The sequence below is a fragment of the Lynx rufus genome, unplaced genomic scaffold (genome assembly GCF_022079265.1).
Source record: "Lynx rufus isolate CCGP_SWC_20201006 ecotype Redwood Valley unplaced genomic scaffold, mLynRuf1.p SCAF_4, whole genome shotgun sequence".
Taxonomy (NCBI): Eukaryota; Metazoa; Chordata; class Mammalia; order Carnivora; family Felidae; genus Lynx; species Lynx rufus.
In genome coordinates, this window is record NW_025814856.1 from 59,158,290 (window position 1) to 59,181,531 (window position 23,242).

The 23,242-nt window shown below is 51.8% G+C and overlaps 2 protein-coding genes across 4 annotated transcripts in view; one reads left to right on the plus strand and one right to left on the minus strand.

Annotated features, from left to right (window-relative positions):
• Positions 1-18,539, plus strand: part of ZXDC (ZXD family zinc finger C) — a 38,330-nt gene extending 19,791 nt beyond the window's left edge. For 2 of the 3 annotated variants that reach the window (XM_047095320.1, XM_047095319.1), the window contains 3 exons: positions 13,819-13,988; positions 15,336-15,437; positions 16,834-18,539. In XM_047095320.1, the coding sequence (XP_046951276.1) occupies positions 13,819-13,988; positions 15,336-15,437; positions 16,834-16,920 (359 nt within the window). In that variant the 3' untranslated portion in view covers positions 16,921-18,539. The remainder of the gene's footprint in view (positions 1-13,818; positions 13,989-15,335; positions 15,438-16,833) is intronic. The other variant, XM_047095321.1, reaches the window with a different exon arrangement.
• CFAP100 (cilia and flagella associated protein 100) overlaps positions 15,444-23,242 on the minus strand; it is a 53,725-nt gene continuing 45,926 nt past the window's right edge. The window contains exons 13-16 of the mRNA XM_047095322.1: positions 22,514-22,649; positions 21,177-21,382; positions 20,112-20,205; positions 15,444-15,571 (exon numbers count right to left, since the gene is read on the minus strand). Coding sequence (XP_046951278.1) covers positions 15,449-15,571; positions 20,112-20,205; positions 21,177-21,382; positions 22,514-22,649 — 559 coding nt within the window. The 3' untranslated portion in view covers positions 15,444-15,448. The remainder of the gene's footprint in view (positions 15,572-20,111; positions 20,206-21,176; positions 21,383-22,513; positions 22,650-23,242) is intronic.

Here is a 23,242-nt window from a genome sequence, read left to right on the forward strand (position 1 = left end):
AGAAGTTGCAGGGAAACAGGACTCGGTGGAGTTAAGCCATTTAAACACCGTTGGGGGTCATTGTTGTCAGTGTAGTTAAGTGCAGAGTGTGCGTATTGATTCTTAGAAAATGTGCAATCTGAATGATTGGAAAAATAAGGTATAGGGTCTGAAATTCAAGACTATTCCCATTGGGTTGCTATTGTGTACAGAAAGTAAAATTGCGCCATTTTCTGTATCTTTAGTATGTGGTCCCCTGCCAAATATAAAAATATAAAAAGTAAAGAGAAACTTTCATTCTTGAAGCTGATAGCAAAACAAACTTTTTTTTTAATGCAACCGACATCAGGACTACTAATGGATGTGTGTTTTTCTGGTCTCTGAGGTTGGGGAAAGGAAAGAATGTATAGCACTTAACAGAAGAGGCAGTAAACAGCAAAACCGTGTCTGTGGCAGTAAAAATGTAAATGCACGTGACTGCCCTAACACTTTTTTGGCAAGAGTCAAAAGGCGAAAATCTCTATCACGGGTTGTCTAGAGGTGGCACACCCTGGATGGGAATATTTAGGAAGCTTAAAATTAAGACCGGATAAAACAATCACAAAGCAGGGGTTAATAATAAATATCAGAAGTGTAGAATTCAAAGCAACTGGGGCAGAGAAGACTTTCCCTTTTGTTGGCTGCTGTTCACGTATGTAATCAACAGCAAGACTAAGATTTATAACATTTTTGTGAATATTTATATATGAATATAACAGTTATATGAATAACCATTATGTGAATATTTATATGAAACTTATAATACCAAATAAGATAAAGTAAAAAGTGGTGGAAATCTAGAACTGGGTAAATGAAAACCTACCAATATTGGAAATGGGTAATTTAGCTCATTATTTGCAAATTAAGCATAAAACAATACACATATGAAAGATACTTACAATGGGGTTAATAAAGTTGATTTCGTAGGTCCTACTCCATAACCATGGGATATTTATCAAAATTAAACTGAACAAATTAGGAAAGCCGTAAAGTCTTTAGGGGAAAGAACCTAATTTGGTAGTACATGTTTTTGACCATAGTATGGTAGAATAGAAAGTAAAAATTACTTGGAAAACAAAAGAAAACTTAATAAACTCTTTGGTTTAAAGACATGTAAGTAACTGCTTATAACATAAATGTGTAATTATGAGAAGTGTCCGATGTGGCTAGTTAGGAAATACAGTGGAGAAAATACCACATTCACAGTAGTGACAAAAATTCCAGAGCAACCAGGGGGAAATTTTGTGAGTGGGTAGGACATAAAGGAGGAGGAAGAGAAGAAGACAACAAAACTTGACTCAGAGAAAAGATGATGTTCTCAAATGTGGTGACTCCTTCCTTTTGATACACGTCCTTGCTGCCTGCCATGCAGGGACAGGTAAATAACATGGGCATCACTGCTTGCATTCTGATGTGGGAGTTGGGGGTGGGGGTGGAGTTGAGGGGAGTTTTGGATAAACAAAAACAGTAACTCAAACGGTAAATGTGAATAAAACAAGGAAAGGGGTCTGTGTTGGTTTGGAGTTTTCAAATAGGGTAGACGGAGGCCTCCACAGAGGAGGAGACCCTTGATGGAGGGGAGGAAGGGAAATAGCCGTGTGGGTAGATGTGGGCAAAGGGACAGCCCCTGCCAGCCTGAGGCTGGAGGGTGCTCTCAGTGGAAAGGCCTCTGTTGTCAGAGTGAGGAGGCTCACTTTACGGAAGTGATCAGAGAGCAGGTGGGAGGCCAGGCTGCTTGGGGCTGTGCTGGAACTTTGGCTTTTGCTCACAGTCAGATGGGGAAACATGAAGACATAATTAGAAAAGTGACACCTTTTTATTTATTTATTAAAAATCATTTTTTAAAATGTTTGTTTCTATTTGAGATAGAGACAGAGTGTGAACGGGGAGGGGCAGAGAGAGAGGAAGACACAGAATCTGAAGTAAGCTCCAGGCTCGGAGCTGTCAGCACAGAGCCCGATGAGGGGCTCAAACCCACAAACTGTGAAATCATGACCTGAGCTGAAGTCAGATGCTTAACCGATTGAGCCACCCAGGTGCCTTCTGAAAGTGACATATTTTTAAAAGGATCATTCCAGCTGCTCTTTTGAAAGTAAACCCTAAGGTCAAGGGTCAAGGAGAGCAGGTAGGGGTTCCTTGCTGTCCCCAGCAGGGCAGATGGTGGCTGCTGGCAGGAAGAAGTGGGTAAATGCTGGAGCTGTCTTGATGGAGCCATCAAGATTTGCTAACAGCAGTGGAGTGCTCAAGAGAAAGCCACCTTTACAGCAGTCAGGCGGACACTTCCTGCAGGCTTTAACACAATTCTATCTGAAATTCCGCGGAGATTTCAGAGCACTTGTGTAGGAACCTAGGGGCAGAGGTTCCTGAGGACACGTGGGACACTGACCTGGAGGATGTGCCCTCTGCCTGGGGATGCCTCACAAGCTGCAGCCATGAAAACCGTGGTGGAGCCGTGGCCTTAGGCCAGGACACAGAGGGACGCACGTTGATAAACAGGCCTGTGGCCGTTCTTCTTTGTGCGCGTCAATATGGTTCTTCCAATTATGGCAAACGAGTGACGGCCTTTTGGGAAGAAACACTAAGGTTCCGTGCAGGATAAAGAACGAAGATGAGGGCTTTAAGGAATTTGAAAGGCATGGAAAACTGTTCGGATAGCCAGTGCCTACTTTGTTCTCAGCTGTGTGCTTTCTGTGGTTCAGCTCGCGTTTGATCTTCATGGTAGCTCTCTAAGGTAGACACTTCTCAGCAGCCGGCCTCACGCCCGGGCCGCCACGCCGCTCTCCCTGGGGAGCAGACTCCTCATGGGGCACAGATGCCCAGAGCAGAGCAGAGGCACAGGCCTTGGAGATCCGCGGACGCGGTAAGATTTTGAATGAACAGACACAGCATGAAATAATAAGAAAGATGAAAGCATCCTTAGGAAAAGGGGTAGGGGACCTGAGCAAGCGCTGTGCAGAAGGCGGCTGACACGAGGAGGCGTCCCCTTCGTCATCAGAGGGGTGTGCTCGGTACTCAGAGGCGAGGACACCCAGAGCCCACACGGGGGCGCGAGGAACGCGTTCCCGGGCTGTGCTGGGGAGAGCCTCACTGGGGATGCAGTGTGACATTTCTGGACGGTCATTTGATACTGTTTTCGAGAGCCAAAAGATCTGCGTAACGTTCAATCATGAAATAACTATTTTGGGACTTTTCTCAGGGAAGTATCCAGGGATCTACGTAAGGGCCCACAAGTCAGCTGCTGCTCAGTGTGGAGCTGTGTACTACTAAATATTTATAGCTCATAATTATTACGCCAGCAAAGCACACGTTGTGCATAGGTTTGGTAAGTCCGTGTTTGTAAGAAAAGCCGAGTGTGTCATTGACAGACACATTTTGTGCATGTATTTGCATAGAAACACAAATGGTAGAGCAAACAAATATCCTTGCATGGATAGTGGTTTTTCTTGAGTGTTAAGATTATGGGTTTTTAAATCATTTTCACCATTTTTATTTTTTGTACTTGAAAATACATTGATTATGTAATTAATAAATATCGACCCCCAGTTTAAGTCGTGGGAAGTGGAACAGCTATTCTGCCAGGATGGAGCACACCAGTGGAGGCTTTGCGGCGGGGGGGGGGGGGGGGGGGGGGGGAGGGGTTCACACCTGGGGCACTTGGGCGAGCTCCCCAGCCGCTTTACCTGTAAACCGGTAAAGACATGGAGTCTGGAACTGGTCTCCCTTCCCAGAAGGGGGTGACGGAAGCAGTAAGGAACAGATGAGGGCCTGGCAGCACGGGGTGGGGCCCTCTGCGGCTCCTTCAGTACAGCCAGCTCGTCCCACATTGGAAGATGGGCTTGCGGGTGGACGGCCAGGTGAGATGCTGTGCTTGCTGCCACTGGTCAGTCTGTGCCACTGGAATGTTTGATTAATTGGGTTGGATTGAGCTCTGGAATTAAGTCAAAAATCTGTTTTTTAAAATACATGTACACACATTCCCCGCCCCCCCCCCACATTAAAGCAAAAATCTTTAGACATCGGAGTCACTAGGCTCCTTCCATTTCTTCCCGCGCTGCCATGCTGAGAGCAGGAGAGCCACACTAAGGGAAGACGGGAGAAAGGCCCCAGCGCAGGCTGGCTGTTAACTGAGGACATGCCTCAGTTACAGCCTGTTTTCTAGAAGAGAATTCTGGGAACATTCACGCAGACACTGGACCTGCAAGAGTGGATTATGAACTTGAGTGTCATGAAGGCCCCCGGCAGGGTGGATGGGGAGTCTGGACTGCGGCTGGAGTAAATGCTCCCTGGTGGTGTGGGAGAATGTGTGTCAGGATCACTTGGGGCTGTTTTACACCCTGTAGGCTCCATGTAGGCGCCCAGGGTGGCCGGCGTGGCCCGTGATGGGGGAGCAAAGTGGAGTGGATTGCAGACGGGGGGGGGGGGGGGTATGGGGAGGGAGGCCACCTGGTCTTGTCCTTAGGATGATTTTGCTTCAGCTGTCCATGGTAGTACCCTCTGCACCGCTGACCTTCACCTACCTAGGGTTAGACCGTGCAGGTTAGCGTAAGCACAGCGTGTTTGAGCAGCTCTTCGGAGAGGGAGCCTCCTGGCAGTACACTTGTGGGCAGGGCCGCGCCCATCCCTTGGGGCCCAGGTTCCGTTTGCTTCCTGGACTAGAGCGATGGTTTGAAGAGCTGGTATGGCCGGAGATCTGAAGCAGATAAAGGGGCTTGGGGGCAGCGGACTTCCTGTGGTGGTGATGGTGGTGGTGGTGGTGGTGGAGAAATGTGACCCCTGTCCCCGAATAGGCTGGGAGTTGAGGTGTCCTGCACCCGGAGGTGAGCTGGTGATGAGGCTCTTCTCAGTCCTGGTCATACAGGCCTGCCCTCTACAGACTAGCTGCTGTCCCTTGTTTTGTTTCTGTTACCTTTACAGAGCGTGCCCTGTGCTGTTCCGTTCCCTTCTGTCTCCTTGGTAGACGCCTGCTCCCCCTGCGGGTGCTCCCACCTTGCTGTCAAGTGAGCATGGAAGTCTGACCCTGGCAGCCTGCCGAAAGCCCTCTCTGGCAGGTTCCTGATCCTTGTGAGGAGGGGCCTTCGTGCAGCATAGAAGATGTAATTGGCTTTGCCACACTTCGGAGAGCTGTGCTATATCCATGCCGCCATGTGCGGTGACTCGTGACAGCGCTAAGTGGCTAGGGATCGGAGCACCACCGTGGGCGTCAGGGATGGGGTTGAGGTCTGTTCCTCTGGTTGCAGTGGCTTTGGGCAGGTGTCTGACCCCTCGGCTGCAGCCTCCTCTGTTGCGAGGGACAGTACAGGACCTGCCTCTCCAGGTGGTTGTGTGGATTACCCGTGAGGATTCTTATGGTAAAGGATTCTAAGTAAAACACTTAGCCCAGTGCTGATTAGAGGACCCAGTGGTTAGTTCAGTAGCATGTATGTCTTGCTCATCACAGCATGTGCTTCTGTACATTCATTTAGTTTTTATTGGAGCAAAATAAGGAAAACAGTGGCAGGACTTCGTGTGTATGTGGCTCCAGTCCGCTGGCTTTTGGAGTTCAGCGGGCAGGGGTGGGAACCAGGCCCTGGGAGCCAAGGCCAGATGTGTGTGGTCTGGTGGTCCTGAACTCTGGATGGTACATGGAGGCGTATTCTGTCCCCAAATCCTGCCCCCGTTTCTCTGTCACCCTGGGAGCTCCTGGACAGCCTTTTCATGTGAACCATTAGAGTCCTCCTTTCCAGCTTGTCAGTTTGACCTTCACGACCTCAGGACTATCTTTCCTAGACTCCTAGCCTAGGTTGGCCAGCAGGAGCATTGGCAGGGGATTAGGTGGAGGGAGGAAGGAGGAACCGGGACCTTGTTCACGCTCTGCTTTGGTAGGAGTTTTATGACAATGGCTGTGTTTCCCCCGCGGTCCCAGTTCTTGCTGGGCAGCCCTTGATCCTGATATAGTTCTGGCTCCTGGGCACTGTCCCTCTTCTGGATTCTGAGGTGGTGGTGCCTACCTGCTGTGCCAACTTAGGTGGTTGCTCGTTAGTGTGCTGTCACTGGTGTACCCCATTGTCTGCGTGGAATCCCTCTGGGTGTTTTACCTAGAGTGTTCCTGGGGCCCTGATGGGCCCCTGACTAATCCTCTATGGACAGTTTCATAAGGGCTATGATGACTGCATTATGGCTGCTAGATTATCCCAAACCTTTTTCGAGATCTCTTGGTACTGGCCCTCTCAGTATTTCCGGGGTACGCTCTACTGCTTCATCATTGCATTCTGATTGTAGCTTCATCTGTAGGTCCCTGGAAAACATACGTATGTGTGCTTAGGACACAGGCAGCAATCGTAAGCTTCATGGTGAGGATTGCCGTTACAGCCCAGTACCTAATGAAGTAAAGATCCAGGCAGTATTTGAAAGAACGGTAAACCATGAACAGATAGCTAATCACCGGCCACATTTCAAATAAGCGGCATTCAGTTAGCATACCCCAGAGCTACGCCTGACCGAGGCGTAACGGTTCATCGAAGCTCATATACCCAACATTGTTCTGATGTACTGCTCACAGCAACCCTATGAGATGTAAGCGCTGATGCTCCACTTTCTGGATGAAGAAGCTGAGGCACAGAGATTGACTTGACGGGGCTGCACAGCTGATGGATGGCCGCACCGGGGTGGGGCACCCAAGGCCGACTGGCTCCAGAACCTTCAGTCAGCCTGCTAGCTGTACTACACATAAGAGCGTTTCGTCTTCAGCGAGTGAAGTGGGTGTAGAACCCCTGAGTAAAATACCAGCCACTGAATTCCAGATGACTAGGGCTTGTGTAGGGTTCCACGTGGGTCATGGTTAGGCAGCTGTCAGTATGATTTGCCACATCAGAGAGCCAGAGGCGAACCGCATGATCTTCACTGATGCCAAACAAGGCAGTAGATAAAACTCATCATTGTTGATTTTCAAAAATCATAAACCTTTAGGAACTAAAAAGATTTCCCTAATAATGGAGAGCAAGTCAGAAAAACAGTCAACATTATTTTCAGTGGGGAACCTGTTCCCGTTATAATCAGAAGATGCAGCCACACCAGCACTACAATAACATTGGACGTTTTTATGGAAACTTTAGAGAAAAATCAATAGGAAGATGTGATTGCCCATCAGTGATGATTATCAGGCTTAGAAAACCCAAGGGAATAGACTCAAATAATTACAAATAAGGGTAAACCAGTAGCTAATTGTATAAAAAATGTTTGCGTATATCACATGAGTTGCTTTTCTATCAGAATAATCGGAAAAACAATACTGAAAAATAGATGTCACTCATAATGGCAATGAAAGTAATAAAGTATCAGAATTACTAGTGACAGATATGCTGCGCCTGGATAAGGGCCTGTTTACAGCTTACTGTGTACTTGGATGGAACACTCAATTCGTACTGTTAATTTACATTTTTTATTCATTTCCTTTAAAATCCCAAAGGAGCCTTTTATTTCTTATTTCAGTTTTTAAGTTTGTTCATTTTTAGGGGGTGGGAGCAGAGAGAGAATCCCAAAGCAGGCTCTGCGCTGTCCCTGATGTGGGGCTTAAACCCACAAACCGTGAGATCATGACCCGAGTCAAAACCAAGAGTTGAATACTTAACCAACTGAGCCACCCAGGTACCCCCAAAGGGACTTTTTATTACTTTTTTTTTAATGTTGATTTTTGAGAGCGAGTGACGGAGGAGCAGAGAGTGAGGGAGACAGAGGATCAGAAACGGGCTCTGCACTGACAACAGACAGCCTGACTCCGGGGCTTGAGGTCATGAACCCTGAGATCATGACCTGAGCTAAAGTTGGACGCTTAACCGACTGAGCCACCCAGGCGCCCCCCAAAAGGAACTTTTTAAAAGAAAAAAAAATACCCGTCAGGTTTAAGTTCATTTGGAAGACTTACTTAGTTAAAATCTCCACACGGGCTTCGAAAAAGAATTGATGGGGCAGGGAGACCACTGTGCTGGAGGTGACCCAGGCCTGCTGAAGGGTGTCCGTGACGAAAGCCAGCCAGTGCTCTGGTGGAGAGCAAGGCCCCCAGACAAGTGGGGACAGCCGGAGCACAGACGTGCGGGCCCGTAAACTGAGGGTGCACGTTCCGTCGGGTTCCGGTAATGTTGGTGTGCTCTTAGGGAAAAATCATGGATTTCTTAACGTACCTTCCCCGGCAGCTCCACCACCCAGGGAAAACCACTTCCAGCGTTTTGATGTTAAACATTTCCCTACGTGTCTAAACTATACCTGTTACTTGTTTTGAAGAAATGATACACGTGTATTTCTTACCTGCTTGTTGCTATTAAGCACGAACATTTTTTCTTGTGAATAAACATGTTCTTGTGGTACATCCTTTAACAGCCGCGTAGAACTAAACAACAGGAAGTGTGAAAGCATGAAGCCCCAGTGCCCGCCACCATACAGGGTATGTGATGGGTCTAGCCTCCCAGCCTTAGGAGAATTGGGCAGTAGGCACTCAGATAGTTCACTGTGTTCTGTGGTTCAGTGAGGATGCCCAGCAGAGAAAGCCTGCATGAGCCCAAAGTTCATCATGCTCCCCGCTACACACCTGGTGGGGGGAAGGAGCCCTCTGAGCCAGCGGTGTGTAGGATAGGGAGCTGACCATCTCCATTGCACATCCCTCCTGGGGGCGAGGATGGCACGTGCTTGGGATGGCACTGGGTTCTGTAGCTGTTAGCCTAGGGGCATCTCCAGGAGATGTGTGGAGCACCTTGCCTGAGCCAGGCTCTGTGCTGCTGGTCTCACCTAATTCTGATGATGGCTCTGTGAGGTGAGGTGATGCTGCACCACAGTTCGCTGTGCACTCCGGCTCACCTGGCTATTTCATGCCCTAGCAGGATTCTCTTTTTAGGTCTACTTAACTAGAAACTTACTTGCCGGCTGGATTTCTCCTTCTCTCCTCTCCCGGCTCTTTCAAGTTATCTAGCACAAAACCAGTGTTTCGGATCAGTGTTGAGGTTATCGAAGCAAAATTCGTTCATTATGAAGATGACTTGCCCTTTAAAGGTTTCTGGATTTCCACTGTGAGAAAGGGATTCTTTAGTTTTTCTTGAGATCGGTTTATTAAGTTTATTAAGTCACGTTACACGTAGTGTCATGGCATCTTTACTAGTGAGGGCGGCCGCATGGCCATCATGGGGTTCCATGTGTTGGCTGTAAGCCTTCAAGCATCCGTGGATTGGTGGGCTTGCATAACTAACTCAGGCAGTGTGTAATTCATTTTCAGCTGTTTTACATGTTGATGGCACATTACCAGATAGCACAGTGTATCATTTGGGGCCATGTACCCCAGCACCCTGTGCCGATGGCTCCAGCAGGTAAAGGTGTTTTTTCTCTTGAGCAGGGAGTCTAGAGGTCCAGCGCTTGGGCGCTCAATGTGTGGGCTCAGGTTCCCTCTTATGGCCCACCTTCTTCCCTCGCAGCTTCCTCAGGGTGCTGATGGGAGCCCTTGGCCTGGCTCCAGGACCTTGGATGGATGAGAAGACTTGGAAGGGGAGGCAAGCATGGCTAGTTGGAAGGGAATCTGCTTTCAGATCGTCATCTTCCATTTGTAGTTTAAGACCGTGCATTTGGGTCTAGGACTTCTGCAGGCTCTCCTGTCCGCCTTTCCTTCATGACAGAGAGTCACGTCCCTCCACCAAGCTCCCTGTGGTGCAGCACCTTAGGGCCTACATAAAAGCTCTTCCAGAGCCCCAGACCCAGAACGCCTGAGAGTGCTGGCTTCGTGGAGGCATCGTGTGTGGATTAACTCACACAGGCGTCAAGACTGCCTTGAGGCACTCTTGCCAGCTTGGCATTTCTCGTGCATGGGTTCTGGTAGGGGGCCATGTTGAGAGGTTCTGCACCAAGATACAGTATAGAAGGGGCCGTGGGGGTGGGAGCTGCGTTCATTTAGAGCCCTCACCTTTCCCACCTTTCTGCTCTTGTCCTAGCATGAAATGCTTTTAAGGAGGATCCCATGAAAGCAGCAGTGTTCAGATACGTAAGGCTGAGCAGTTCCTTTTAGCTGGTGACACTGCATCCCTAGGACGGACTATTAACTGGAGAAGGTGCTAGAGCCCTCCAGGTTAGACAGTGATTCTCATCTCAGTGTTTAACTGTGGCGTCTGTGGGACTACCAGATTCTTAGGCATTGGCTTGAAGGTACACACTGAAAAGAGAATGTATATGATTCCTTTTAGATGGAATGTGTGCTAATAGAGTAGCTAAAACCAGTTTAGCTTACGTGTATCATGAATATTCTCGTTATAGTCCATCTTATTTCCTGTTACAGAATCAATACCTCTTACATCCCTTTAACAAAAATACAATCATATTCTAGTTACTGGCTTGTTTTTCAGCAGGGAATACTATTGTCTTTCATGAGGTATAAAGGAAACATGTTAATGCTGTTGTCTGGGAAAATTAAGTGGGATCTATTTCTGATTCTGTTCTCAGCATTTTTACTTCAGTTCCCCCTAGTTGCATGGCATACAGGCTAGCACATGTTTTGAAGAGATACGATGCTTTGATCATACTTCTTGCTTCATAGGTAAGATAGAGTGTGGCCTACGCACTTGTCATTGAATCATTGTGAAATAAATGAGGAGTGGCTCAGAATGACCTTTCTTTTATCTTATAGAGCTGGCTAGTAAGTATTAGATACACATATTTAAATCTTGCTTTTAAAAGTAGCTTAAAAAGGTACATTACTTGGTGCTTTCCTTCATAGTGATTTTCATAACATCCCTTGATCCATGTTGCAATATGTTTGTTTGACCTGAAAAATGAAATCAGACCTTTTGTGAGAAACAGGCACCATCCTGACGGTGCACGCTGACCGTGGTGCTCGCGCTCATTCGTGTAGTTGTCCTGAGCTGCCCAAAGGAGCTGAATTTGCAGCTGCAGGGTGCTATAATTGTGATGAAATTACATTTAAAGCACACAGGCATTTATCTGTAATATTTTTTTAATTGGCAAAAATGTATGTTGACCCCGTTTGAGTCTAGCGATGAGTAATACTTACACACAGCCACATGAGCCTCCTGGAAAACAGGCCGTCACACTGTTCTCGATACATCAGTACAATTTTATTTTTAACATTTCATAATTATCAGAGTTTCTAGTATGTTCTGTTATTTTGGTTGGGTTTGCATTACTAATTGCAATGGTGATGCAGGTTTTCAGATACTAGAAAGTATATTGAAATAAGTTTTTAAACTAAAATTTTATCTTTTTAAAGTTTATTCATTTATTTTGAGAGAGAGAGAGAGAGAGAGAGAGAGAATGCACACGAGCAGGGGAGGGGCAGAGAAAGAGAGAGAGAGAGAATCCCAGGCACTAACAGTGCAGAACCTGACACGAGACTTGAACTTATGAACCATGGGATCATGACCTGAGTCTAAATCGAGAGTCAGACACTCAACCTACTGAGCCACCCAGGCACCCCTAAAATTAATTTAATTTAGTTAGTTTGGTTTTAACAGAGAGAGTGTGAGCAGGGAGGGGGCAGAGGGAGAGAGAGAGAGAGAGAGAGAGAGAGAGAGACAGAGACAGAGAATCTCAAGCAGGCTCCATGCTCAGTGCAGAACCCAACAATGCAGGGCTTGATCCCATGACCCTGGGATCATGACCTGAGCCAAAATCAAGAGTCCGACGCTCAACCAACTGAGCCAGCCAGGTGCCCCTAAAATTTTAATGTATGTACATATTTTTTATCTCAGGGAGATATGCTAGGGTCATTGAAGACTTCAAAGCAGAACAGGTAAAATTCCAGAGTGGAGTGGAATATCAAGCATGTTCAGGGAGAATAGGAAGTGACATGGAATTTCTTTACTGTTAAATCTTCGAAGAGCGAGTGGATCCCGCGCCTTAGCACCTCGCCTTGCTTCCTCACCCTTGTCCCGGCCTTGCTCTGCTGTCTGAAAGCACGCAGAGCAGTTAGGAGGAGCATGGAGAACAGCCAGAGCTAATCCAGCAGGAGGGATTGGGTTCCCCGAGGCAGAGAACCTGGCAGACGGAAACAAGAAGGAAGTACTCAGGGCTGTAATGGAACTGCGATTCCCTGCAGTGAAGGGGGGCACTAAATGTGCCCCCAGGGAAAACCGAGACTTGCCACAAAGATGAATCCCTCAGACACCCAGGAGGGAAAGAGCATGCCGTGGGCGGAAACACACTGCGGCCTACAGCACCTCCCCGCCCCCCCCCCCCCCCCCCCCCCCGCCCCTGAGCTGAGTCTGTCAAGTGCTGAGGGTTAAGGAGACATCATCCTGGAGTTTCCTGCCAGTCCGGTGCACTGGGTGTGCGGGAAACACCGCGAGGGTGATGGGCAGGATCAGGCAGGCAGCGGTGGGGTGCACACAGGTAGCACATAGCGCGGCTCCAGAGTTGGGCCCTCTAGGCTGGTTTTGGCATCAAGGTGAAAGGAAAACTCGCTGCCAACGGGGGTGGCCCGTCTTGTGTGCCAGAGTTGACCGTTCCCGTTTAAAATGGAAACTCAGGGGCGCCTGGGTGGCGCAGTCGGTTAAGCGTCCGACTTCAGCCAGGTCACGATCTCGCGGTCCGGGAGTTCGAGCCCCGCGTCAGGCTCTGGGCTGATGGCTCAGAGCCTGGAGCCTGTTTCCCATTCTGTGTCTCCCTCTCTCTCTGCCCCTCCCCCGTTCATGCTCTGTCTCTCTCTGTCCCAAAAATAAATAAACGTTGAAAAAAAAAAAATTTAAAATGGAAACTCAGAGTACGAGACCTAAAGGAAGAATGCAGCCTCTCATGTTTTTCCTCTTTTCCCATTAGGTCATTAGAAATTTTCATGAGGAAATGCTTTCTGGACGTTCAGCAAGTCCTTCGGTTTCACTTGTTCAGTTTCACTTGTTCCTTTTCATTTTATTAAATTCAACAGAAGCAAATGCTTTTACTAACATGAAGTTATGCGATACTCATTGTAAAATTGTCTTTCCGAAGCCATTCATGTACACGTGTCCAGGGCTGTACACAGCAATCAACAGCACCTAAAATTCCTTGGCGCTTACCGTGACCCAGGCACTGTTCTCAACTCGTATCACATACTTATTTAATCCTCCCAAAACTTTGAGGTAAGGAGTATTGTTCCCATGTCACAGGTAGGGAACACTGAGGCCGGAGCTTAGGTTTCTTGTCCAAGGTCAGGTACCAGAGTCTTTGGTGGAGCCAGGATTTGAATCCAGGCCGCTGGTCTCTGGGGTTTCCCTGCTGCTCACAAGCCACATGGGTGTTAGAAAACCCCTTTCTGGGCATCCAGATCGTTTCTTCTTTGTACTTAAGTATTTTGAAAAGCGTGTTTTTATGAAATCAGTAAGGCGATGACTCGCAGAGGAAGCCGGACAGAAAACAGCTTGAAGGAGTTGGCAGCGATTGGGCACATGCTGTGGTGCCCGAGGGTGGGGTGTGATGGCCGCTTTCTTCCCTTCTCCGCTTCTGTGGTCCTGCTGCTCCGCACAGTGGTTGTGCGCCACGGTGTCGGGTCTCCTGTGTGCCTGCAGTGTTGGGGTTGCAGGGTAAGGAGGAGCCTCTGCACCCGCCCCCCAAGAAATGGGCACTTGGGGTCTGATTGCTGCACGTCCAGGAGACGTGTGTAAGTTTGCTAAACTTTCTGATCATAATCTCGGCTCTTTTCGTCTCTTAACCCCGCCAACTCTCCCTGTTGACTCGTGTTAAGCCTGCAGAGCTGTGCACCGCGACAACGGGACCGTGTGGCCCCAGAGTGGGGCCCCCGTGAGGGCAAGGGCCTGCGCAGTCACACTGTATATTGCATGTGGCTGGTCTGTTTCATTTCAGGAGCCTCGGGATCTGCTCAGAGGAAGACGAAAGGTGGCAAAGTCAGTCCTACTCACTTGCACGCAAGCCAGACCGGTTGGTTGTGTGGGAACCTTGTGGTACCCGGTGGAGGTCTGCCAGGACCCGCTCCAGCAGCCGGGATGCCGTGTGTTCAGGTCCAGTTATTGCAGGTAAGACCCAGCGAGCCAGGAGACACTGGTCGCCAGGAGGACGCTGGCCGGGCGGGAGCCGGGGGCCAGGCTTCAGGCTGCATTCTCCCTGGGCCTGCAGCCGTCCAGTGCTCCTTCCTCTCAGGAACTGAGAGACTTCTAACCGCCTCTCGACTTCTAACCATCCCAAGCACTGGATGATCGCTCTGTCACCCCAGCTCCTCCTGTCCTCCTGTCCTGTCTCTCTGTACTTGTCTGAGCTTTCATCCTTACGAGGATCGACGCTTCAGTGTCCGCACTGCCCCCGTGCAGTCTGCGTGCCACACCTCACTTGGAGTTCTGTGAAGTGGGGGTGCCGTGCCCCACTCCTTCCTGAGGCCTCCTAGCAGCCGTAAGGGCTGCCCGAGACTGGCCAGAGGACGCCTTGTGGTGCCTGACTCCTCACCCTCCCCTGCCTGCCCTTCCCCAGACCTCACTTGTCTTCTCAGTGGGGGGGCGGAAGGGGCTTCCTCAGGCAGCTTGGCGCCCCTGTGTGTGGGGGGTGCTCAGTGCGACGGAGGACGTAGCCTTTATGTTTAAGGTGCTTTCCCCCGGGAAAGCTGGCACCGTTGCAGAAAAGGCGCTCGTTGCAAAGGGAGGAGCTGCTGTTTGAGAGACACCCGATAGAAGGTGTGAGCTTTGAGGTGGAGAAAACTCACTTTTGATTCTCTGCCTTTCCCTCTCCAGCTAGTGTTGTCTGGGGCAAGCTACTTATGTACGCCGGGCCTCAGTTTTATTGTCTAAGAAGTGGGGATGATGGTGTTGACAGTGGCACCGGCACCAGGAGTTGAGTGGCGGGGCTGTGGGCCAGGCATGCCAATGAAGCTGAAATGGTAGCCAGTGTCCCTTTTCTTACTTGCATGATTAGGGGCCTAGGAGCCTCCCCCTTGCAGGAGACCTGTGCCCTCTTATCCCTTCTCAACGGTGGGCTGGGGCAGAGGGGGGCCTTCCTGTGTAGGGTGAGGCGGCCACTGGAGAGCTGGAGGGGCTGGGAGCCTCCGCCAGAGTTGAGGAACAGCCTAGACTGAGGGGCGGTATTGAGTTGGGGGGAGCTCCAGGGAAAGGGCCTGGGAGCGGGGGACAGCCAGATGGCAGGTGGTATGGGTCTCCAGCTGGGAGCAAGATGAGAGGCTGAGGACCAGAAGGAAGGGCAGGTAGCCCCCTGCCCAGTTCCAGTTACTGCTGGGTCCTCAGGCCTCACGTGGCTCCCCTGTTGCCCTGCCTGGAATCCGGGGTGGGTGGGTGTAGCACATTGACGGGGACTCCTCAGGCCAAGGCGAGGAATGTTGCCATGGCTGGTAAATGAAACACGTGCTGTTGCCTCCCCAGGACGACCCCTCAGGTGAAGCCGTCTCACCATTGGTTCTCAGCCCGCAGCCTTCCGCCTTCCATCCCCTGTTGGCTGTTGATTTGCCCGTCTATGTCCTCCAGGTGTGGATGCCTTACAACTCTTTGGCTTTGTTAGTAAGACTGTCAGAAGCTTCTGGCTTTCTGAGGCTTGTTTTACTGAGGTAGGCGTTGAATGGAGACCCATTGGGTTCATTGCCAGGATCTTTTGCGGCTTTCTAGAAAGATGGGTGAATGACCAAGAAATAAAAGGCTGGTAAGAAAGATCAGATTTGTTCACCATTGTAGCTCCTACTTGTAATGTGAAATTGAATATACTCCTCAAGTATTTTATATTTAGAAATTCTAGTCACTCAGGCTGGCCAGTTTTTTTTGTTTTTTTTTTTTCCAACGTTTATTTATTTTTGGGACAGAGAGAGACAGAGCATGAACGGGGGAGGGGCAGAGAGAGAGGGAGACACAGAATCAGAAACAGGCTCCAGGCTCCGAGCCATCAGCCCAGAGCCTGACGCGGGGCTCGAACTCACGGACCGTGAGATCGTGACCTGGCTGAAGTCGGACGCTTAACCGACTGCGCCACCCAGGCGCCCCACTGGCCAGTTTTTAACCTGTGGGAAAATAGACCCAGAAAAATTAGTTTGCTTAAGTAAGTGGATAAGCCAGTGGGTATAGGCGGCAATGGGTAATTTAGATTTGGCTATACAATAGTGAGAGTATGTAGCTAATCGAACTTCTAACAATTCAGTTTAAATACATGTTTTTAAAATCCACATACACAGTAATTTTAGTTTTCTTGTATTCATATTGGGCTGTTGAGCATTTTCCTCAATACCAAAAATAACTGTTGAGTCAAGTGCTGGTATACAGAGGAGCGGTGGGGCCCCAGACTGTCCTTGGAACGTAGTTTGGGAACTTATATTCAGAAAACCTCACAGATGTCAGCTCCATTCTGTCTGGTATTCCCACTCATTAGATGGTTCTTAAAGAAGCCTGGTAGTGTACAAATAACTAGCCAGAAGATGTTCACCGTCGCCTTGAATCTAATGCTGTGGGAATATTCTTCAGGCAGGAAGGGGTGGGTTAGGTGGGTGGTGGTGCGGCCGGGAGGCTAGAGTCCTGGGCGGCCAGTGATGATGCATGGGGGCAGTTGGGAACTGGGAAGGGTGCGACCCACATACAAAATGGGGAAAAGGGCTATGAGATAAACAAGGACAGTCACATTTATGAGCAAACCTGCAACACAGTATTATTAAGTTCACTTTTCCTTTTTTGTTTATGCTAAAATTCCTTTCTTTGAAGAATATATAATAAGGGGAAAGCAAGACTCGAGTCGAGAACAGGGAGAGGTGCCCTACCGGCCGGCCCGTGGGTTATGCTGCTGGTTGTGTGTGGCTGCAGGGCTGCGTCCGGGAGGTGGTCCCGCACCTCCCCCCGCCCCCAGCCCTGCCCCGTCCCTCACTGCTCTGCTTGGTTTTTTCAGGAGGTGCTTCCTGCAGCTGGAGGGGACGCCGAGCCTGAGGATGTACAGTGTGCAGGGAGCACCATCAATCTGCAGGACCTACAGTGACAGCAGCCCTCTGCCTGGGGACCCGAGGGTGATGCCTCCGGTCCGTGTCCCCCAGGACTCCCATTACGTGCTCTTGCAGGCCTGAGTGAGCCCCCACGTGGTTTCTGCTCAGGAGGCTAGCCGAGTGCTTTGGAGACTTTTGGGCACATTTCTCAAAAATATCTTCCTTATGTTTTATGAGGAACCGGTTTGGGGCTGTATTAGCTGAAATTGCCTTATCTGAGCAAAGTGCTTCGTGAGGCAAGGATTGCCTTCAGGGGCAAAAGCACATGCCTTTTCTGTACTTGGCTGTGCACGGACAGCCTTTGTCCAATTTGATCTAAACTGTGGAGCACCTGCTGCATTAAGAAAACAGACTTCTGCAGGCAGTCGGGTGGGGTACAGATTCCCTAGTCAAGTACGACTGTATCCGTAGTAAATCTAAGTGGGGTCTTTCAGCTTCTGTGTTTTAGCATTTGGCCTGAGACAGACCTAGAAACTGTTTTCCCTTTCTCAGCTAACAGGCTGTTTCCCACCCCCTTGGGTGTTTGTAGTTGGGTTGGTTTTGTCACCCTCTGGGGCAGAAGCGTCCCTGTTGTCCCAGTGAAGCCAAATTCAGATCCACGTTTTGGCAGGACCAGGCGGGTGGCTGGCATGAGAAGAAAATGATGGGGGTGAAGTGGAGCACCGGGGGTCCTGTTAGTGAGGCCTCTGCATAGAGCAGATTTGAAGCTCCCGATTCGGGAATGTTAGAGTTAAAACTTCAAAGGTAATTTTTCCGAACTCTGGATTTGGCTATTAGTGTTTAACGATAATTCGTCCGCAGCTTCTAAAGTCATGTCCTGAGTCCTACACGACACATGCAGGACAGGGACAGTGGCGTGTGTGTTTGTTGCTGAGGCCGCACATGTGCATCTACTGTGTCACCGTACGTTTCTACGGAGTACGGTCTGTCTGGCCAGAGAAGGCGAGCTGATAACCTTGCACATATTTATTTGTTTGTTAGCGGGACTGGACACAGGGTCACTCAGAAATGCTGGTTTTCTGCCTGGTGCCTTTGGAAGTGCATGTTTGTTCAGATGCTGTTTGGGTTGTTGGACTTGGAATTGTCCAAACTCTGTTTTGTGTTTCTTCATTACTTGAGTTTCTGGACTTGGGCTTTTGAGAATCACCCCAGCATTTGATTGTGAGTCCTCTCTCTGTCCTGCTCTGAGGTGCTGTCTGTCCAGGCTGCTGCTCCCTCCAAAGGAACTTGGGCCCCATTTATGAATGGTCTTTACCCACAGAACTCTGTGCTGCGGCACAGACTAAAGTTTTGTGTCCATCTGGCACCTTGGCCTCCAGGTCGCCCAGAAGCCCCTTCTCTCTACGAGGAGCCAGCCCGCCTGCCAGGGTGGCCTTGGGGGCAAAGTGGCCTATTGATCACACTGTGCTGTCCTTCTGATGGGAGGAGGGGGCGGGCCACAGGAATGTTCTCTCAGGGGTGTGTCGCTGGGCCTTTCCCCGGAACGTCCCCCTGTGAATGTCCACCACTGTGAAGTGATTGGTACTGGCCGTCAGTTTTCTGGGCACTAGGTTCCCTGGTGGCAACGGGCCCAATTTCTAGTACAAATGAATAAAAGTTTTTGTATAATCACGTACTGGAGATGTCCCCTGGCTTCATTCACAGAACTGTGTGCATAGCGTCGAGGTCCTGTTTTTCCTTCAGTCAGGAGTAATAACCCTTTTGTCTGCTCAGCCCGCTGCCTCCTTTTCTTGTCCCTGCGTTGGGGCTAGTCCCCCATCACACCTCTGCATGGAACTGGCCCTTGTTTCTCAAAGCAGCCACCTCGGATGAGGGCAGCAGGGGCTCCTTCCCTCGAGCATTTGTTCAGGGGTCAGGGATTAAAGGGCAGGGCATGGAGGTGGAAAGCAATCTGCCTCCTGCAACAGGCCATCAAGACACCAGAGAGGGAGAGTTTATTTCACACAGGTAAAGGAACACAGTGGGAGGCCACGGTGGGGGGGGGGGGGGAGGGGGGCGGGGGCACGGCGATCCTGCGCCAGCCGTGTCCAGCCGACTGCCCTGCCCTGCCCTGCCCTGCCCGGGCTTCCTGCTGCTGCCGTTGCCGTGCTGTGGGCAGAGGGGCCGGCCAGCTCCGGAGGGCTAGGTGAAGAACAGCAGCTGCTCCTCCTTGTCCTTGTCCATCAGCACGTGCTCAGGCTCCACCTTTATTTTCAGGACTGGGAGCTGGGAGCGACACACCAGCCTCCTGCCTCTCTGCAGAGTAAGACCCCGTGAGCCTGCGCTCCGCGGCCTCGCTGCGCCAGAAGGTGCCGCCTAGACACCCAGACACTGGGCAGCGTGCCTCTTGAGGCTGCGGAGCTGAGGCCGGGGGACCCCGTGGAGGTCCCAGCCTCTGCTCAGCCTGCGGGCTCTGGGCCGGAGCTGCCCTTCAGTGCCCCGGGAGTGAGTCCAGCCCGCGTTTATGAAGCCTGTTCCCTGGGGTGCCGGCCCCTAGATGTGTGTGTGTGTGTGTGTGTGTGTGCGCGCGCGCGTGCAGGGATGTACCTCAAAACGGATTGGGAATGCCTGGCTGAACAGAGGGAACCTACTTCCTTTGCACTGGGGATTCAGGAGGAGACCCCCCACCCCAGTGTCTGCCATCCCCATGTGACAGCGTGGAGAGTGCTACCTTTCAGAGAGTGGCCCTTTGGCCTCATCTGTCTGTTGGGGGCTGTATTCAGTCCTGGGGCTGTATTCAGTCCTGGGCTTGCTTGAGGGAGCACACCTCCTGCTGCCAGGGCCAGAACCTGTTCCCTGTGGGGTGGCCGGGGGGACCCCTAGTGACAGAGGATGAGCTGCAGTGATGGGATCGTGCTGGAGTGTAGGTGGTACGGTGGGACCCTGTGGGGGCTGAGCCGGGAGGGCGCAGCCAGGCCAGTCACCAGGAGTGCGTGTGCAAGAAGGCAGGCAGCCCCAGGGGAGGACTCGCAGAGGAAGCCGGTGCGGAGGTGGAGGGCAGCCCTGAGGGGCAGCGGGATCGGTGGGCCAGGACCGGGAGACCCTGCTCTACCCCCGCCTTGCTCTGATGGCTCCGTCTTTCCCCCGGGGTCTCAGCAGTAGCTTCTGCAAACGGTGCGAGCCAGGCCCTCAGCCCCTCCCGGCCTCAACCGTGCCTGCCGGTGGGGCCCCTTCCCCAGCAGTGACTCCCCAGGGCCATTATGCCCACCTTTTTCTTGATCTCCGCCTGGGCCCGAGCCTGGGCCCGCTGCAGACGCTCCTCCTGCAGCTGCTTCTGCATCAGCACCTTCTCTTCTCGGAGTCTGGGTACGGGGCGGGGTGGGGGTGGGGGGCAGCACAGGACACATCAAAAGATGGGAGGAGCCTGGGAAGGCTGCCAGCTTCCCTTCCTAGCTCCTTGATGCAGCCTTCAGTCAGGCCATGGCCCTCCCTCAGAGAACTCCCTACTCCTCTTCACCCTTCCCTGCCAGGCCAGGTTGGCTGCTGCCCCTGCTTTTTGGAGGTCCCAGCTCTGGTCCATCGGCTCCTACCCCTTGGAGGCCCACGTTCCTCGGTCCCCCTCCCTGGTCACTGGTCCACCTCTGTGTGTGCCTCTCTGCTCATCAGACTTTTGCCCAGTGCCTGCTTCTACCAGGGTACGGGACAGGGGACACAGAGGAAGAGCCCCTTTGCTTGTGAGAGAGGCAGATGGCTCTTTGCAGGTGGCCGTGTCTCAGGGCCCTGCACAGGAGTGAATGAAGCAGGCAGCCCCCCAGGCCAGCGGAGCCACTGGGTCTGTGGGGAGCTCCCTGGGCCTCCCCCTGGAGGATGGGTCCATGCTACCCATGACTGCTAAGTGTTCCTGCCTGCCTCTGCCCCTAAACCGGCCTTCCTCAGCTTCTCCCTGAGTCTGCACCTTCCCTCCCCTGGGTTCTGGCAACGCCAATCTCTCCCTCTCCGATCCAGCAGGGAAAATGGCCAATGGTGCCCCTTGTCCTCAGGGCAAGGCCATGCTGTCCACACCCTCACTTTGGCTCCTGGGCTCCCCGAGTCCACATCATCTCCCACTCCAGGAGAGGGCCTTCCCTCACTGGGCTGAGTTTGATGCCCCCTCTGGAAGATCCCCTGGCTTCGTCTTTGAGGTCAGAGCATCAGGGTCTTCTCTCCCTGGTTCGGGAGCTCTCAGAGGACAGGCCAGCCCGGAGCAGGGGCAGGGGTGTGGAGGGCATCCTCGCCCTCAGGGCCCTCCCTACTGTGTGAGGCAGCCCAGTGGGGCAAGGGCCTGGGCTCTCACCTCATGCGGCGCTCCTTCTCCTTGGCCTTCTCAGCCTGCTCGATCTTGACCTGGGGTACATGCTCTAGGTGTTCGAGCAGCTCGTTCAGGTAGTGCTCGATGATGGTGAGCATCTGCACAGTGCCCAGGTTGGACTCCTGCTGGGTGCCGATGCAGTGCCGGTACACGTCCAGCACCTTGCGGTTCAGGCTTTCCAGAAGCTTGTCCTGCAAGGCAGGCAGGACCACAGCGGGGTTGCGTGGGCCTCCGTGCACCCCCACCGCACAGCCTGCCAGACCCAGGGCCCCTTGCTGAGACACAGCTGGCCTCCCCGAGCTCTGCCCGGCACACTCAGGATCCCTGGGAGAAACAGCTTGGACACTTGGATTTTTCTAGGCCACAGCTGCCTGACCCCCTTTGCCCTCCTGTGGTCAGCCGGGTCCAGGCTTCCAGCCCCCACGCTGGGACTCACACCTGTGCCTCAGCCTCTACCCCAGCTGCCTTGCTGTGCACGTGGCCTTGTCCCCTCCTCCAGGGAGCCTTCCTGTTCCACCCTTGGACTGACCTCAGCTCTCCACTGGACCCTGTCCTGTGAGTTACTTTCTGTGTGGCCTGGGGCAGATGAACCCCTCCCTCTGAGCCCGCTCTGACATTCAGAAACATAACATCCCCTGCCACATGGATTGGGCGTGAGGATTAAGTGAGGAACAGCCGACAGAAAGGCTCAGGCCAGCAGCCAGTGAGTCTGTCTGGCAGGAGGCCGGTGGCACTGGCCTAGCTTGTCGTGGCATCCTGTCCCTGGCCTCGTGCTGGCACACAGTAGGTGCTCATCAGTAATTTGAATGAAGGAAGGAATTTGAATTAGGAAGCTGGAGCCATGCCCGTGACCCCAGCTGCATTGTCAGGAAGGTCGTGCCACTGCCCGGCACATTCCTGGCCCTCTGTGCCCTCAGAAGACTCTCACTCTTTCAGCCTGGCCTGGGGACATGCCTTCTTCCTCCTGGCAGGCTCGCCTTCTGGACACTTGGTGTGGAAGAAGCAGATGTATTTGTTGAATGGAAGGACAAAGGAATGGAGGAGGTGTGCTGGGGGCAGCTGAGCAGCTGAGGGGCATAAGTACATGGGGTGGCTCCAGTTTGGGGACCAAGGGCCTTCTCCAGCCGGTGCCCCTCAGTCAGGCCTACAGAGCCTGGAAAGTGGCGAGAGGTGTGGCTGCCCCAGAACATTGCAGTGTCTCAGGACTGGCTTTGAGTGCTGGGCACTGGGTGCTCCCAGGGATGCTCTTGAAGGGACCGGGCCCCAGGCCTGTGGTTGCCCACACTCCCTCCACACCCGCTGACCGCTGACCAGGGGCCTACCTCCTGAGCGCCCTTGTACTCGCCGAAGTGGAACACTCGAGCTTTGAGTTGTAGCTCGGCCACTGTCTCCTCTTCCTTGGCGATGGACGTCATCAGCGTGTTGACCCACTGCTTCAGCTGGTTGACTTCCCTGTCCCTGGATAGGGGACCAGCAGGGCCCCGCCCACTCAGCGCAGCTCCGGGCACTTCACCTCTCAGAGCCTGACCGCCCTGCCACTGGTCCTGAGGGCTTAGAGGCCATGACTGTGAAGTGTCTGCGTGGCCCAGGGGTCAGAGATGCTGCTGAGATGCAGGGGTAAGATTTAAGGTCTTTAGGGGTGCCTGGGTGGCTCAGTGGTTACGCGCTGGACTTTGGCTCAGGTTATGATCTCACGGTTCGGGGGTTCGAGCCCCCCATTGGGCTCTGTGCTGACAGTCGGGAGCCTGGAGCCTTTTCAGATTCTGTGTGTGTGTCTCTCTCTGCCCCTCCCCCATTCGCACTCTGTCTCTGTCTCTCTCTGTCTCAAAAGTAAATAAACATTAAAAAAATTAATAAGATTTAAGATCTTTAACGATCAACACTACAAAAAAAAGTAACAGCTTTATTGAGGTATAATTCACATACCTAGAAAATTCTTTTTTAAATGCTTATTTTGAGAGCATGCGCACAGGTGGGGGAGGGACAGACAGAGGGAGAAGAGAGAACCCCAAGCAGACTCCACGCTCAGCACAGAGCCCGACATGGGGCTT